A 13,174-nucleotide genomic window follows, 5' to 3' on the forward strand; every position below is an offset into this window, starting at 1 on the left:
CCTCCCCAGGCTCAGGTGATCCTCCTACCTCAGCCTTTGGAGTAGCTAGGACTACAAGTGCAAGCAACCACACCTGGCTTATTTTTTTATTTTTTTTTTTTTGTGGAGATGGTTTCGCCCTGTTGCCCAGGCTGGTCTTGAACTCCTGGGCTCAGGCCATCTGCCCAATGTGGCCTCCCAAAGTGCTGGGATTACAGATATGAGCCACCATGCCTGGCCTAAGGGATGTGTATTGCATGTGCATAAGTTCTCTCTGGGAGGACTCAGGAAGTTAACAGGGTTTGCCTCTGGAGAAAGAAACTTCAGGTATACCCTTTTGTACAGGCTGAAAAAATGTTCTTTTTACCGTGGGTAAAAATGATTCATTCACCAGCTAAATAAAAATCCTGCATCACAAAAACAAAATCACAGCCTCACTGTAGACAGTGCCTTCCCTGTGCCCGTCTTCACTGTCTTTGGCTGAGTTGCTTCTGAAAATTGATGATACACGTGGACCACTGATTTTCTCAATCATCGTTTTTAATTGGCTTTATAAGCTAAAGTGCATAGTAAAGACAAAAAAAGGAAATGCATACATAGGAAAGGGACACTTAGAAAGGACCTGAGATACCTAAATGTCTGTTCTAAGGAACACTGGAAGGAGGGAATGCAGATGCAGGCAGCAGGCCTGGGTCTGGCTTCTGGCCTGGGTTTGGAGCCTGCAGAAGCTGCTGGCATGCTAGCCCTACCCAGGGAACAGCTCCAAGAGGGAGTGTTGGGATGAAGGATCACACTTGGGATAGATGCTGCTGGTACCAAATGTGATTTTAGCTCCATTCAGGGCCCAGGGGTAACCAGCAGTGCCACCAAACCTGTCAGCAGGTAAAGAAACTTCTACCATCCCAAAGTGCAGGTTACAGGAAAGGGGTCACTCCTTAATGACGACCTGGGCCTGCTGCATAAGGCCCATCTTATGCAGCATGTGGGCTGTCCCATCTTCCCCACTCTCAGTGACTATGTAACTGTGTCAGGGTGAGTTGGTGCAGTCTTTTGTCTTATCACGTGCCTCCATCTCCTGGAGGCAGGGTGCCCAAGGAGGGCAGGGAGGGGTTCTTGTGCTCCTTTAAGGGATAAGCAGTTCATAAACAACGATGGGCCTCTGTTTATTATGAGAGTTAGTCTGCAAATTAGGGCCTGGCAATTAGAATCGGTCTGCATCAATGAGCTCATACTCTGTTCCTGGGGAACAATGTAGAATAAACATTTGACCAAGTAAAGACCCAGAGATACCACTAGGTGGCCCTAGGTGGAAGCCCCAAACATGTTCCAGGGAGTCTGTCCACTAATTTGCAGGAGAGAAGGGGTGAGATTTGTTAACTTTGCTCTCAGTTCTGGAGATAAAGTGCTTACTCTAGCGCAGGGGTAAATCTAGAAACAAATGTGGGTGAGCCCTAAAAGTGGATCCTTAAGTAGGTGCTAAGACTAAAAAGAATGATTTTTTTTTTTTGAGACAGAGTCTTGCTCCTGTCGCCCAGACTGGAGTGCAATGGCATGATCTCAGCTCACTGCAACCTCCGCCTCCTGGGTTTAAGCGATTCTTCTGCCTCAGCCTCCCAAGTAGCTGGGATTACAGGCGCCCGCCATAACGCCCAGCTAATTTTTGTATTTTTAGTAGAGACGGGGTTTCGCCATGTTGGTCAGGCTGGTCTCGAACTCCTGACCTCGTGATCCGCCTGCCTTGGCCTCCCAAAGTGCTGGGATTACAGGCGTAAGCCACTGCGCCCAGCCTAAAAAGGATGATAATAAAAAACAAACTTCAGTTCCTTCATTAGGGAGCTGGCCCCAGTCATTCAGTGGCGAGGGCAAAAGGCAGTGGTGTACCATCTTCCTACATCATCCCCTGGATCTCCTCAAAGTTCATCAGGTTGTTGGCCGTGTCAGACCAGGCAGCATGCTGGGCTCCATCCATTTCAGAAGCAAGCTGGTTGCTTCTTTCCAGAGTATGATTTGTGCCACCAATCACTTCCTTACAGTCAGGACACGTGCCCCTCTCCATGGCTCCCCCACAATCGCCGATCACATAGATATGGCCATTGCGGCACTTGAACCAGTGACCACGAGGATAACCTATGGCACTGACAATCTGCACTCGCTCTTCCTCTGAGATGCCCAGGCCAGAGCAGGGAAGGGTGGCTTTCAGAGCTTCCATCTTTTCCTGCACAAGTTGTTCATCCTCTTGGGTGAACTTACATGTTTTCTCGAGGATATTCTGGACACTATAGACCTCTACTGCTATGCTATCTTTCACCTTCTTCTCTGCTATCTTGTAGCGGGTCAGAAGGTTCACCAGGTATGTGAGCCTCTGGATTTCACTTCGGAGGTCACTTAGTTCCTGGCTAGTGAAGCTCAAGCGCTTCTTGGCCAGCCACTCATGGACCTGTTCTAGTCGAGTCCTCACTCTTTTCTCTTCTAAGACATGCATCTTTTTCAGGGAATCCCACAGGCTGGCCAGGTGGTCATAGAAGCTGATGTAATTCTCAACCAGACCCAGGTCCTTCACTGACAGATTTTTCTGGGCCAGCTTCTCCTTTAACATCAGGAAGTCTTCAGGAAGCAGCTGGTGGAGGAGGCTCTTCCTCTCCAGCAGGGCCTTAAGCCGTTCCTGGCTGGTTGCTATTTCCCCTGCTGAGCCCTGGATCTTTTCCTTGATGATTTCAATCTCTTCTAGCCGCTGTTTTATGCTAGTTCCATACCTCAGGTTTTTGCGGATGGGCACCTGGCAGATAGGGCAGACTTTCAATCTGATGGCGACTTCATCATCCTTCTGTTCATTCATGTAGCGGTCTAGGGCTTGCACCTCAAAGATGTGGCTGCAGTCTTCCAGCTGCACAAAGCGGGCATCAGGCTCATCCTCAAAGCCAAAGAATATTTGGGTGACCTCATCCATGTGGCAGATCCGGCATTTCTTGGGGCATGGCTCCCCACAGAGACCAATGCAGGGGTGGCCACAAACTAGCAGCTTAGTACAAGGCACATAGCATGGGGGTCGGTTGCAGGGCTCAGAGCAGAGTTTGGTGCACTGGTAGTGCTGGCAGCGCCAGACACAGGGTTCCACGCAGGGACTACACAGCTCCCCACATTTCTTCTTGCACTGGCTGTGGACACAGCGGTTCTGACAGGTCCGCTGGCAGGGTGGGCACTCGCCAATGCATGGTTCCTGGCACTTGTGTGAGCAGATAAGCAGGCGCTTGCAGGGCTGCTGACAGCGTTCATGGAAACGCCCTTCGAAGCAGCTGTGGCAGGAGCCTGGGCAAGGATGCCCGCAGTCCAAGATAGTGCCACACTTTGTGGTACACTTGACTAGCAGATCACCATACAGGAGGCCTTCCACATGACCACATTTTACCGGTTGACTGTGCCCACACTTGAGTTTTACGGTGACCATTTCTGAACACAACTGCACACAGTCCTCACCACATGGGTGGCTGCATCTGTGCCCACATCTCAGAGACTTGGAGCAAGGCTCCTGGCAGCAGAAATCTGACTCAGGCACGGAACAAGGGACCATTTGTTCATGGCCGCACCGAGGAATGGTTTTGGGCACCTTCACCTGACAAGGCTGACACTCCTGGAAGCAAACAAGGGGACACCGGTGCCCTTCCTGACAGATGACCTTCTGGCATGGCTTCATGCATTGGAACTCCTTGTGTGAAGAGTCATAAGGGTGACAGGCACGTGTGCAGACATGCCCACAGCCCAGGCGGAACTCGCAGGGCAGGCTGCAGCCTCCTTCGGGTACTTTTTGGAAGTCAGAAGCTTTGGATACTAAGGTGTGGGTTTCAGGGTGGTTCTGGCAGCAGAGCCGGAGCATGGGGCCTATTTGATTGTTCTCTCGAAGTGTATGAATGATCTTGCTCCACAGGGGCACCTTGGCCAGCATCTGCATGTTTCCGATGCAGTACATTCCCTTCTTGGCTCGGGACAAGGCCACACAGATGCGGTTGGATATCTGCAGAAAACCCACCTTGCCTTCTTGGTTGCTCCGCACTAGCGAGAGGAGGATGATGTCATTCTCTTCCCCTTGGTATTTGTCCACAACGTGGACCCTGACGCCAGCAAATGTCTTGGCAGGCATCAGTTTGCGCAGGCAGAAGAGCTGCCCGGTATAGGTAGTGAGGATGGTGATCTGGGAAGGCAGGTATTCCTGGCACAGGAAGTACTTGCACAGCTCTACCACAAAGTGAGCCTCATGCTGGTTCTGATGGCTTTTGCCCTCTTGGATTTCCTGTTCAGGAAAGTTGTGTTCTACAAAGAAAAGGTTGGAAGACACCCCCTGACAGGGAAAAGAAGTGACATGTTAAAAGGTTCACTCATGGCACTTGTTTTTTTCTTCCTCTCTTGACATGCACTGGCCACTTACTCTGCTCCAGAGAGAGACCTTGGAAAGCTTTTTGTCCACTCAACATCACTATCTTTAGTTCTTTAGTTAGTCATTGTGTGCTTCATTTTGGGGCCACAGCAAGTTATGAAAATAAAAGATTATGTCTCTTTCAGTTTTCAAGATACTTGTTTGATGTTAATATTTTAAAAAGCTGGCTGGGTACAGTGGCTCACATCTGTAATCCCAGCACTTTGAGAGGCCGAGGTGGGTGGATCACCTGAGGTCAGGAGTTTGAGACCAGCCTGGCCCACATGGTGAAACCCCGTCTCTACTAAAAATACAAAAATTAGCTGGGCGTGGTAGTGGGCGCCTATAATCCCAGCTATTCAGGAGACTGAGATGGGAGAATAGTTTGAACCCAGGATGCAGAGATTGCAGTGAGCCGAGATCATGCCACTGCACTCCAGCCTGGGTGACAGACAGAGTGAGACTCCAAAATAAAAAATAAAACAGCCATCCACAATCCAACCATTATAGCTGAAAGAACAAGCAGTGCTGTGAGGATGATGATGACAGAGCAGCTAACTTACTGAGCACTCCACTGTGCTGACTGCTTTATATACATTACCTCCTTCCATACAGTAATGGGATATGGCAGGAGCCATTATTCTTATTGTCCAGAAGAACCTGATACTCAGAATTTATTTATTTATTTTTAAAAAAGAGACAGTCTTGCTATGTTCCCCAGCCTGGTTTTGAACTCTTGGCCTCAGCTGACAATTTTTTTTTTTTTTGAGACAGAGTTTCACTCTTGTTGCGTAGGCTGAAGTACAGTGGCACGGTCTTGTTGGCTCACCACAACCTCCACTTCCCAGGTTCAAGCGATCCTCTTGCCTCAGCCTCCCAAGTAGCTGGGATTACAGGCGCCCACCACCATGCCCAGTTAATTTTTGTATTTTTAGTAGAGACGGGGTTTCACCATGTTGGCCAGGCTAGTCTCAAACTCCTGACCTCAGGTGATCCACCCATCTTGGCCTCCCAAAGTGCTGAGATTATAGGCATGAGCCACCACACCCAGCCAGGCACACGCCACCGCACCCAGCTAATTTTTGTATTTTTAGTAGAGATGGGGTTTCACCATGTTGGCCAGGATGGTCTTGATCTCTTGACCTTGTGATTCGCCTGCCTCGGCCTCACAAAGCTCTGGGATTACAGGCGTAAGCCACCGCGCCTGGCCAGAATTCTTACATAACTTGCTTAAGGTTACATGGCTAACAGGCAGAGTTGGGATTAAAAAACCCTGGTCTGTATTTCAATTTTCTCCCAGTAACCAGCTTTTAAAAAGCTGGCTCTACTCCCTTCTGAAAGGCTTTCTTTTTTTTTTTTGACAGGGAGTCTCTCTCCGCTGCCCAGCCTGGAGTGCAGTAGCATGGCACGATCTCAGCTCACTGCAACCTCCACCTCCCGGGTTCAAGCAATTCTCCCACCTCAGCCTTCTGAGTAGCTGGGATTACAGGTGCTGGCCACCATGCTCGGCTAATTTTTGTATTTTAGTAGAGACAGGGTTTCACCATGTTAGTTAGGCTGGTCTCGAACTCTGACCTCAAGTGATCTGCCCACCTCAGCTTCCCAAAGTGCTGGGATTACAGGTGTGAGCCACCGCGCCTGGCCGCTGAAAAGCTTTTTTATCTTGAGGAAATTATAGCCTTTTTAGGTTGCTGACACCATCCAAGAAAGATCGGGTAGGACAGACTCACCTTAATCTTCTCATACTTAAGAACAGATGGATGATTCTCCAGATCCTGGTAAATGTGGGGGGTCAAAAGGCGGGCAATTTCAGGGCACATACGGTGCTGAAAAAACACATGCATGTCATTAGAAACATGGGCAGAGCACACACGGACAATTTCTTTAAAGATAAGGTTGCTGTTAGAAAATTTAGGGAGGGCCAGTTGTGATGGCTTGTATCTGTAATCCCATCACTTTGGGAAGCCAAGGCAGGAGGATCACTTCAGGTCAGGATTTCAAGACCAGCCTGGCAACATAGTGAGCCCTTGTCTCTATTTTTCTTTCTTTCTTTCTTTTTTTTTTTTTGAGACATGTCACCAAGGCTGGGGTGCAGTGGCGCAATCTCAGCTCATTGCAACCTCTGCCTCCCAGGTTCTAGTGATTCTCCTGCCTCAGCCTTCCAAAAGTAGCTGGGACTACAGGCATGAGGCACCACGCCTGGCTAATTTTTTGTATTTTTAGCAGAGACAGTGTTTCGCCATGTTGGCGAGGCTGGTCACGAGCTCCTGAACTCAAGGGATCCGCCCGCCTTGGCCTCCCAAAGTGCTAGGATTACAGGTGTGAGCCACCACACCTGGCCTCTATTTTTCTTTTCTTTTTTTTTTTCTGAGACGGAATCTAGCTCTATTGCCAGGCTGGAGTACAGTGGCATGATCTCGGCTCACTGCAACCACCGCCTCCCAGGTTCAAGCGATTCTCCTGCCTCAGCCTCCTGAGTAGCTGGGATTACAGGCGCCCACCACCACGCCCGGCTAATTTTTGCATTTTTAGTAGAGACAGGCTTTCACCATGTTGGCCAGGCTGGTCTCGAACTCCTGACCTCAGGTGATCTGCCCACCTTGGCCTCCCAAAGTGCTGGGATTACAGGTGTGAGCCACCGCACCTGGCCTCTATTTTTCTTAAAAAAAAAAAGGAAAGAAAATCTAGAGAGATAGAGATTATCATTTCAAAAAAATAAGGAGAAAGCATAACATAAACAGCTCCTTTGTCCAACAAAAACTCAACACGGTGATCTTGTGGTGTTTTAAAACAGAAAATGTAAGGTTGACAGAGTCATTTCAGTATTAAATTATTTTTATTTATATGAGACCTCTTTTGCTGGCAACTGGCAGCTTCCCAGGAGCTTTCTCCGGGGCATTTGGTAACAACAGAGGCCCAGCTTCTCACCTGGTAATTCAGACGGACAAAGGGAATGTTTACTTTCACTAGCCGTTCAAAAAGGGACACCTCAAGGTTGAAGTTCTTGGCCAGATCATACACGTTGGCACTGGGGCGCAGCTGAGAAGAGAAACATGGCTGAGGATTCTCTACTGATAAAGTCATTTAACCATCCATACTTCCATCCATCCAACCAACCATCAAATGTTTTTCAAGTGTTGACTATGTGCCAGGCACTATTCTACATACTCACAGTTTAAGGATTAATAATGACAAGGGTTAAGGATTAGTAGAACTAAAGGTGATATGACAGAGTGCCCCATGGTGGGTTTTTTCTAGCTAGGCCTCTGAACAGTGACATCTGAGTAGACACTAGCATGGCAGAAGTTGCCAGTTCTTCAGTCATTTGAAAAGCAAGATCCATAATGGGGAGCGGAAAGGACACAGTGGGACACCAAGAGCAAATGGGATGAAGTCAGAGAAATAAGCTGAAACCTGATCACATAAGCCTTTGTGGGCCACTTTAAGAAGCTTGATTTTTATGCAAGTGCAATGGGAAACCACTGGAGGGTTTTCAGCTGGAAAGTGATATTATCTATCTACCTTTTTTTTTTTTTAAAAAAAAATTCACTTTGGCTCCTTTATGTAGAGTGCATTAGAAGGTAGCAAAAATGGAAGCAGGGAGACTGAGGAGCATGCTATTACAATACAGTCCACTCAAGAGGCCATGGTGGACTAGGTAAATAGCAGAGGGAATGGATGAAATAAATGACGTTGCCACTAAAATATACCCCAAATCTAATAGCACCTGCTCTTAGACTGAACGTGGGAGGTGAAGACAAGAGGAATCACAAGAAGCTACTAATAAGCTTGAGGACTGTTGAAGCAGAGGCCAGGGTCTTCCTTTATGATCTCACCCTCACGGAGAGCCAGCCCATCTTCTAGGGGGACTCTTGTTTTACCTGCTGGTGGTCCCCAATCAGAATGAGGTGCTGGCAAGCTTTGCTCAATGTGGCAATGGTATGGGCCTCAAGGACTTCTGCAGCTTCTTCCACTATGACAATCCTCGGCTCCACCTTCTGTAGGATCTGGCGGTATTTGGCAGCACCTCAAGTGAGGAAAGAAGAGAAAGGCTCCTCTGAGCTGAGGCACAGGACCCACAGGGCCACTGGGCCTCTGGGAATCCACTTCTGTATCTTCCCTGAACCTGGATCAGCGACAGCTGGTCCTTATAGTGTTCTGGGTGGTCTCCAGAACATTAAAACCGTGTTGGTCACTGTTGGAGTTTCAAACCCAGCAGGAGAAAGTGAGTGAATTTCTTTTTTCTTTCTTTCTTTTTTTTTCTTTGAGACAGTCTCACTCTGTCACCCAGGCTGGAGTGCAGTGGTGCGATCTCAGCTGACTGCAACCTCCACCTCCCAGGTTCAAGTGATTCTTGTGCCCCAGCCTCCCGAGTAGCCAGGATTACAGGCGCCCACCACTACACCCGGCTAATTTTTGTATTTTTAGTAGAGACGAGATTTCACCATGTTGGCCAGGCTGATTGCAAACTTATGACCTCAGGTGATCCACCTGCCTTGGCCTCCCAAAGTGTTGGGATTATAGGCGTGAGCCACTGCGCCTGGCGAAAGTGAGTGAATTTCACCATGAGTTCTCAAAATATGGGTGCTTTCAGTAGCTTTTCATGGTATTTTCCTCTAACCTACCAAAGAAGCTCCTCTTTACCTGTCCTTAGATAATCTGGCACCAGAAGTGAACTTAGATGCAACAGGCAAATTTCTCCACAGTTTCTTACCTGTGGTTGTCATTCCTACAACCTGGGCATCTTTAAGAATGTGCAGGTCTTCCTGGAGTCTCAGCTCGGCCATTCTTTCTGCTGATGTGCGGTACTGGCGTTCATAACTGAGGATCTTCCGGCGGGTGTCAGCCTGGTACAACTGTAGCCAGAGCCTGGAGAATGGGAAGAACCAAGGAAAGAAAGCCACATGCTCTTTGAGAAGGTGGAAGAACGCCCTTCAGTGTGCCCAGTGTATGAAGTGAACCTTGGACCCTTGGAGCATAGTGACAAACAGAGAGATACATTCAGGGACCTAAGAATCCAAAATGCCCAACAAAAAGATGTGCAGAGTGGTCAGGAGCTAAGGAAAGGGGTGAGATAAAGAACAAAGGTTAACTATGGGAAGAAAATAAGAGACTTTAAAAACTTTGGGAAGAATTTCTCATAAATTCTCCCAGCTGCAGCATCCCTGCCTAATTTCCCTCCCCTCCTCTAATTCTCCATAGAGTATTTATTTTATTAGTAAAACTGATGATGTCACTAATCGCTGTAAAACTTTCCAACGGCTTTCTACTACTTTTTTTTTTTTTTTTTTTTTTTAAAGACGGAGTCTTGCTCTGTCACCCAGGCTGGAGTGCAATGGCGTGATCTCGGCTCACTACAACCTCCACCTCCGGGTTCAAGCGATTCTCCTGCCTCAGCCTCCCGAGTAGCTGGGATTATAGGCACCAGCCACCACGCCCAGCTAATTTTTTGTGTTTTTAGTAGAGACGGGGTTTCACTGTGTTAGCCAGGATGGTCTCAATCTCCTGACCTTGTGATCCGCCTGTCTCGGCCTCCCGAAGTGCTAGGATTAAAGGCGTGAGCTACTGCGCCCGGCCTCTCCTACTCTTTTTTTTTTTCCTGTAGAGATGAGGTCTCACTATGTTGCCCAGGCTGGTCTTGAACCCTGGGCCTCAAGAGATCCTCTAGCCTCAGCCTCCCAAAGTGGTGAGATTACAGGTGTGAGTCATTGTGCCTGTTACCTCTCTGTTCTTTTCTGAGTTTTTATACCCATTTGTAACTTTTTATTTGTGGAATTATGTGATTAATTTGTTACCCTGGATAGACTCCATAGGCTCCACGAAGGTAATAATTAATTTGTTACCCTGGATAGACTCTATAAGCTCCATGAAAGTAGAGCAAAGTGTCTATTCTATCCCATGGCTGTATCCCTATCACTCAGCTCAGTGGTGGTGCTCAATCAATAATTAGTTAACATCGTTGAAGGTCTTGGAGGTGGAGAATGTTCTAGGAACAGAAGAGGAACTCCCTGGGGAAAAATTACATGGGTTGGCTGGATGTGGAACACAGTACCTATAAAGCTGCCAGCGAGAACTGAGGTCCAGCTGCCAAACATCCTCGATCTCACTGGCCTCGGCTGCAGTCATGGTGTTCAGTTTGCGAAGCTCATCCTTCACTCTTTTTTTCATTTTCTTTTTCTGGTTGCGCTGGGTCTGCAGACATCAATACCAGGCAGGGTACTGTCTGAGCAGAGGCAGGCTTGGTTTTAAGCCCAAGGCAGGGGTCACAGCACATAAGAAAAAGGGCTGGCATCGCTGATTAATGTCAAGTGTCTTACATTCTCCCAACAGCTCTTCCACTGTAGAGTGGCTAAACGAGGACTCTGGAGCCAGTCTGCCTGGCTTCAAAGCCCTACTCTACCTCTTACTAGATTGTGGGACCTAAGGTAAATGACCTAACCTCTGTGTCCCTCAGTATCACCTTCTATAAAATGGGAATAATAATGGTATCTCTTTATAGGATTGTTGGCTTGTCAGGAGTAAATACGTGGAAAGCATTTATACTAGTACTAGCACTAGTTATCATTAAACATCTTTGACCATAGCCTGTTTCTTATTCCTAAAATGTATGCCATGAAAGTCATGGGGGTGGTACTTTCTTGTTGAATGCTGTACAACCAGTGCCTAGCTACTGGTGCTTCACACAGGACTTGGCACAGTGCCTGCTAAAACGGTCCTACTGCCATCGTATCAACACAGTACCTTTAACAAGTGGTGGAAAGCACTGTTTATGAGAAAGTGCTCTCTTCTGGCCGTCACTGAGTCTGAGGCTATGAGCCTTTAGAAGGCTCGCAAGTCAGACAGATGTCACTAAATAAAGATCTTCCCGCTGCTTCAAAACGAAACAAATCAACCTTTCCTGATGCCTCCTGGGAGAGATGCTAAATCTGTGCTTCTAAGAATTGAGATCATGACTCCGCTCACCACATATAGTGATACTGAACTGAACTAGATCAGGTGCAAAGCCAGCACTCAGATGAAAACTGCATCCAAAGTTGCCCTTGAAAGTTCTCAAATCATTGGTAAGGTTTACAAATTCTTATTTTGAGTATCTAATCCTCGATCATCATAGTTATGCATGGTAAACAGTGAGGACTACTAGGCTCCACCAAAAGGAGCAGAGGGAAGGCTACATGAAGACACCTGGGCATTCATACAATTCTGGCTTTAAGAGAAGTGTCAAATTCCAGGCTGAATGAAGGAGGAATATTCCATCCAGCCTGGAGGTCTCGCTTCATTGCTTACTTTAATCCTCTAAAATCTTAGTACATGTTCACAAACTCATTTGAAATAGAGAAAACAACACTCCTGAAGGCATTAAGTACTGAGACCGTGTTTGACCTGACTCATATGTGCTACATTCTTCCACAAGTTCTACAGAAGCACTTGGCTACCTGCTTCCTGTCTTTCTAAGTTGGCATTTCTTGCCAGAGGCCCTCTGAAGAACCATCGTATTTATATCCTTGGGAATCACTAAAGCCATCTCATACCAGGGATAGGCTGTAATACGGGTACTTAGCTAATTGTAATGGTGAAGTGAATATACTGTATCAGAAATGGGGGAAAACAAGTGGTCAGAACACTCTCAGGCCTGTTTCAACCCAAGGAAGTGAGTTTACCTGCCACTCTCCTGTGGCTTGCTCCTGTCCAGCTGCTGTCCCAGTGCCACAATGGTCTAGCCTCATGGCCAGAAGCATTTTAGCCAACTCCTGGTCTGCCCCACTCTCTTCCTTCTTCCGCCGCTGGGGCCTCACCACCTCTTCCTCCTCAATCACCCGGTCTGCTTGAATCAGGTCAGCTTCCTCTGCGATCTCTATCAGCGAACTCTCCTCCTCCCCTTCTTCCTCCTCATCCCCTTCTGCCTGGGCTAAGAGAGAGAAACAGGCAGGAGAGAGATGAAAACTCTTTTTTTTTTTTTTTTTGATATGGAGTCTCGCTCTTTTGCCCAGGGTGGAGTGCGGTGGTGCAATCTTGGCTCACTGCAACCTCTGCCTCCTGGGTTCAAGTGATTCTCCGGCCTCAGCCTCCTGAGTAGCTGGGATTACAGGCACCCACCACCACGCCTGGCTAATTTTGTAGGCTAATTTTGTATTTTTAGTAGAGATGGGGTTTCACCATGTTGGTCAGGCTGGTCTCCAACTCCTGACCTCGTGATCTGCCCACCTTGGCTTCCCAAAGTGCTGGGATTACAGGCATGAGCCACCGTGCCTGGCCAGAGATGGAAACTCTTGAAGCTAAGGGACAGAAGACGGCACCTACAAGAGCTCAGATGCATGAAGACATTATCAAGGGTTTATGTGATTTTTTTTTTTTTTTTTTTGAGACGGAGTTTCACTCGTTGCCCAGGCTGGAGTGCAATGGCACAATCTCGGCTCACCACAACCTCCACCTCCCGGGTTCAAGCGATTCTCCTGCCTCAGCCTCCCGAGTAGTTGGCATTACAGGCATGCACCACCACGCCCAGCTAATTTTGTATTTTTAGTAGAGACAGGGTTTCTCCATGTTGGTCAGGCTGGTCTCGAACTCCCGACCTCAGGCCTGCCTCGGCCTCCCAAAGTGCTGGGATTACAGGTGTGAGCCACTGCACCCAGCCCTATGTGATTATTTTTGAGAAGAGAAACTAGAAGGAATGAGAGGAGAGTTAGGAAAGGCTTAGGTCTCCTTATATACTTTTTGTTACATGTTTTACGTTAAAAAAATCATACGAATATATGCCTTTTAAAGAAAGGTTTTGGCTGTGCGTGGGGC

At 47.7% G+C, this 13,174-nt stretch overlaps 1 protein-coding gene across 6 annotated transcripts in view; it reads right to left on the reverse strand.

The window, feature by feature from the left end:
* Window positions 1-501: 501 nt before the first annotated feature.
* ZNFX1 (zinc finger NFX1-type containing 1) overlaps window positions 502-13,174 on the reverse strand; it is a 32,297-nt gene continuing 19,624 nt past the window's right edge. For 5 of the 6 annotated variants that reach the window (XM_016938110.4, XM_003317007.5, XM_009437407.5 and 2 more), the window contains 7 exons: window positions 12,046-12,293; window positions 10,440-10,579; window positions 9,102-9,256; window positions 8,269-8,414; window positions 7,316-7,426; window positions 6,118-6,213; window positions 502-4,312 (listed from right to left, as the gene is read on the reverse strand). In XM_016938110.4, coding sequence (XP_016793599.2) covers window positions 1,868-4,312; window positions 6,118-6,213; window positions 7,316-7,426; window positions 8,269-8,414; window positions 9,102-9,256; window positions 10,440-10,579; window positions 12,046-12,293 — 3,341 coding nt within the window. In that variant the 3' untranslated portion in view covers window positions 502-1,867. The remainder of the gene's footprint in view (window positions 4,313-6,117; window positions 6,214-7,315; window positions 7,427-8,268; window positions 8,415-9,101; window positions 9,257-10,439; window positions 10,580-12,045; window positions 12,294-13,174) is intronic. The other variant, XM_016938113.3, reaches the window with a different exon arrangement.

Source organism: Pan troglodytes, chromosome 21 (genome assembly GCF_028858775.2).
Source record: "Pan troglodytes isolate AG18354 chromosome 21, NHGRI_mPanTro3-v2.0_pri, whole genome shotgun sequence".
Classification (NCBI taxonomy): Eukaryota; Metazoa; Chordata; class Mammalia; order Primates; family Hominidae; genus Pan; species Pan troglodytes.